Source organism: Pyxicephalus adspersus, chromosome 12 (assembly GCF_032062135.1).
Source record: "Pyxicephalus adspersus chromosome 12, UCB_Pads_2.0, whole genome shotgun sequence".
Lineage (NCBI taxonomy): Eukaryota > Metazoa > Chordata > Amphibia > Anura > Pyxicephalidae > Pyxicephalus > Pyxicephalus adspersus.
This window is the reverse complement of record NC_092869.1, coordinates 41,529,103-41,532,214: the sequence shown is the minus strand read 5'-3', so window position 1 is coordinate 41,532,214 and position 3,112 is coordinate 41,529,103. Positions and strand designations below refer to the sequence as shown.

Genomic DNA, 3,112 nt, shown 5'->3' with positions numbered 1-3,112 from the left:
TGCAGCGAATGTGGATCTTATCCTTATAACGCCTCCATAAATCCACAGGAAGGGCCACGCCAGCGGATCGGCGGCACTGAAGTTTGTGTGTGCCAATAGATTGCCAGCTCCTCCGGGGAAGTGACCGATGTCAGCGTGTTAAACAGCCGTGTGACTCGTCAGCATTATTTACATAAAGAAATAACATCAGCCAATCACAGCCTCCAAATCTGATAATAATACAGAATAAAATATAAAAAGCCGACACTTATTCCGATACAAACCGACAAATGCCAGGCGGCACAAAACCAGGATGGACGTCTACAACAAAAATCATCCCAGAGAAATCACAATGGGCTGCGATTTCACCCGTGCTGCTGGAATACGGTGCCCCAATTCCCTGCCAGCTGCCGCCGACCGGAGAAAAAAAAATGACATTACACAGCAAAAAATAAAAGGACGGAGCGGACGGATGCAAAGCACACAAAAAAATCCTAGAACGTGGATGACCTACCTGAAATCTTCCACTGCAAACATGGCCTGCGTCTGGTTCTGATCCGCATTCATGGGGGATGGGGGGTGGTGGTGTTTTGTAGCAGGGTCACAGCATGCTTTGCTGCATTGTCAGAAGGATGCTGTGCATTTCGGGGATGGGAGTGAGCAAGGGAAGCGTATGCAGCATGCAGAAGGCGAAGAGACGGACACTACAGTCTACTCAGCTGCAGAGGAGCAGCGACGAAAGCAAGTCACATGACCAGCCCTGTAAATCTGATTAATGCAGCCGCTACTGTCATGTTACGCTCGGGTAATGTAGGGAGCGAAGGGAGCCGTGCAATACAAATGTGGGATCATTTCACCCAGGAACAACGTGCGCAGCGCAGTAACCAAAATCAACCAATCGGGGTTCATCTAAACAAAAGAAGCGGAAATCTAACTGGCTGCGGTGTTTAATTTTGTTCAGCATATTAAAAGAATACAAATATTCATTTTTATAGCACCATCATTTTCCAGGGCGCTGTACAAAGTGGGTATATACCCACAAAAAATGCACATTTAGGTCTTAACTTCAGCACTGATGTGTATGGTACTGACATCTGCCATAACAATGTACAAAAAGCTGCAAAAAAATAATTTTTCTATTTTTATCATTGATATCTATAGCGCCAACATACGCTGTAATGCTGTACATACATACAGGTTCTTTGAAAATTAGATTTAAAAAAACCGCCAACATTCACCATAGCGCTGTACAACAGGTACAGTCACATAAAAAAAGAAAAAAACACACCAATCATTTTCATAATTGTATCACTGATTTATATAGCGCTGACATACACCGTAATGCTGTACAGATATACATATAGGTTCTTAAAAAAAAATATTAAAAACAAACACACCTGCCATAGCGATGTACAACGTATAAAAGCTACAAAAACCATATGCAAATAATTTTCATGATTTTATCATTGATATATATAGTGCCGACATACGCCATAATGCTGTACATACATACAGGTTCTTAAAAAAATGTATTAAAAACAAACGCACTGACACCTGCCATAGCGCTGTACAACATATAGACACTACAAAAACCATATGCCAATCATTTTCATGATTTTATCATTGATATTATAATATATATATAGCGCCGACACATGCCATAATGCTGTACATACATAAAGGTTCTTAAAAAAAATTATACACAACATACAGACGCTACAAACACCATATGCCAATCATTTTTGTATCTTAATAATTAGTTTATATAGCGCCAACATCTACCATAACGTTGTACATACGTTCTGCAAACATGATAATAAAAACATAAACAAAGGAATTCTTTTCATGATAGTATTGATTTCTATAGCACCAGCATCTGCAAAGGTGCTGTACAACATGCAAGGTTTGTACATAAAATATAAACCAATCATGAACATTAATATTGAGGTATATCGCTAACATATTCCATGGCACTGTACAATGAAGCAGAGCTAAGCATACAGGATCTATAATGATTATATTACTATATCACCAATAAATGTATAAAAATTCAAATGAGAGCTTCAGGATCATGAACGCAAGATGAAGAGCAGATTAAGCAGCAATCATTGTGCTTCAGAAATTGATCAGGGGAGAGTTTTAATGTAGAATCGTCTACAGGCTCCAGTCCAGTCAAAAAAAGGCAGATGCCTTATAGAAAAAAAGTGGTCTCTCTGCAGAGATCTGACATCCTCCCTCTATGTTAATTGGAGGTTCTAGCTGTCACTCATCAGCTGGAGGGTGGGGAATATGACACAGCTGCAGAGAGACCTCTGCTTTACCAGAACAATGCTCCCATTCTGCAGCCGAGCACGTGTCATTTATTTTGGACTGGTGCTGGGGAACCCGACTCTTACATTTTACATTTTGTACTAATATATTTTTATATTTATCAATTGGATTTATCTCCAGAACCGAGACCTGGAAAATGTAAAAATCCTTTGGTCATCTCAATCTGCCAAATCCAGTAAATCACTAATAAGGATACGCACTCCACAATATGAAGGAAATCAGAATATCTTCACCGAGAAGCTGGCGGGAACCTTCCCATGCCGAATCTCAGATTATTAATCTCAGACACACCAAGCATAGAGCAATTCATTACAGAGATATAAAGTCTCAGCTCATTCAGCAGATCCCACGGATGAATATTAGCAGTCATTGTCACGTCTGATGAAGCATACAGAATAATATCCTAATATTTCCCAAAGATGCTGGGATCACAGGAAACCCTTCCCCCATCTCTGGAATATCCTACGAAATAGGCAAAATCTGGCACAATGGTGCAAGGAAATGGGGCGGCTGGGGCAAGTGTGGAGGATGGCGCCATCTATTGGGAAATATTAAGGGGGGTTGATTTATTAAAGTAATACAGGCTGTTCATATAACAAATTGAAATGTTCCTCTACAGGAGATATTTCGTTAGGTTAGTGAATAACAAAAATATTTGAGGTTTTCAACTATCCAATCATGTGCAAGAAAAAATCCTGGTCATAAATTTCCTTGCATGTGATTGGGTATTCCAAAGTGGATTAACTCTTGCTGGGTTATAATTGACCTGATTGATTTGAGCACTGATTTGGGGGTGTCCTTT

General features: G+C 39.9%; 1 protein-coding gene across 13 annotated transcripts in view; it reads right to left on the bottom strand.

Moving 5' to 3' along the window:
* The window catches only part of EVL (Enah/Vasp-like), a 92,169-nt gene that overhangs the window by 73,305 nt on the left and 15,752 nt on the right, over positions 1-3,112 (bottom strand). For 3 of the 13 annotated variants that reach the window (XM_072428815.1, XM_072428809.1, XM_072428816.1), the window contains exon 1: positions 494-803. The exons of 2 other annotated variants lie outside the window; for them this stretch is intronic. In XM_072428815.1, coding sequence (XP_072284916.1) covers positions 494-546 — 53 coding nt within the window. In that variant the 5' untranslated portion in view covers positions 547-803. Of the gene's footprint in view, positions 1-493; positions 806-3,112 lie in introns of those variants that run through there. 8 more of the 13 variants (XM_072428806.1, XM_072428814.1, XM_072428807.1 and 5 more) reach the window with 6 other exon arrangements.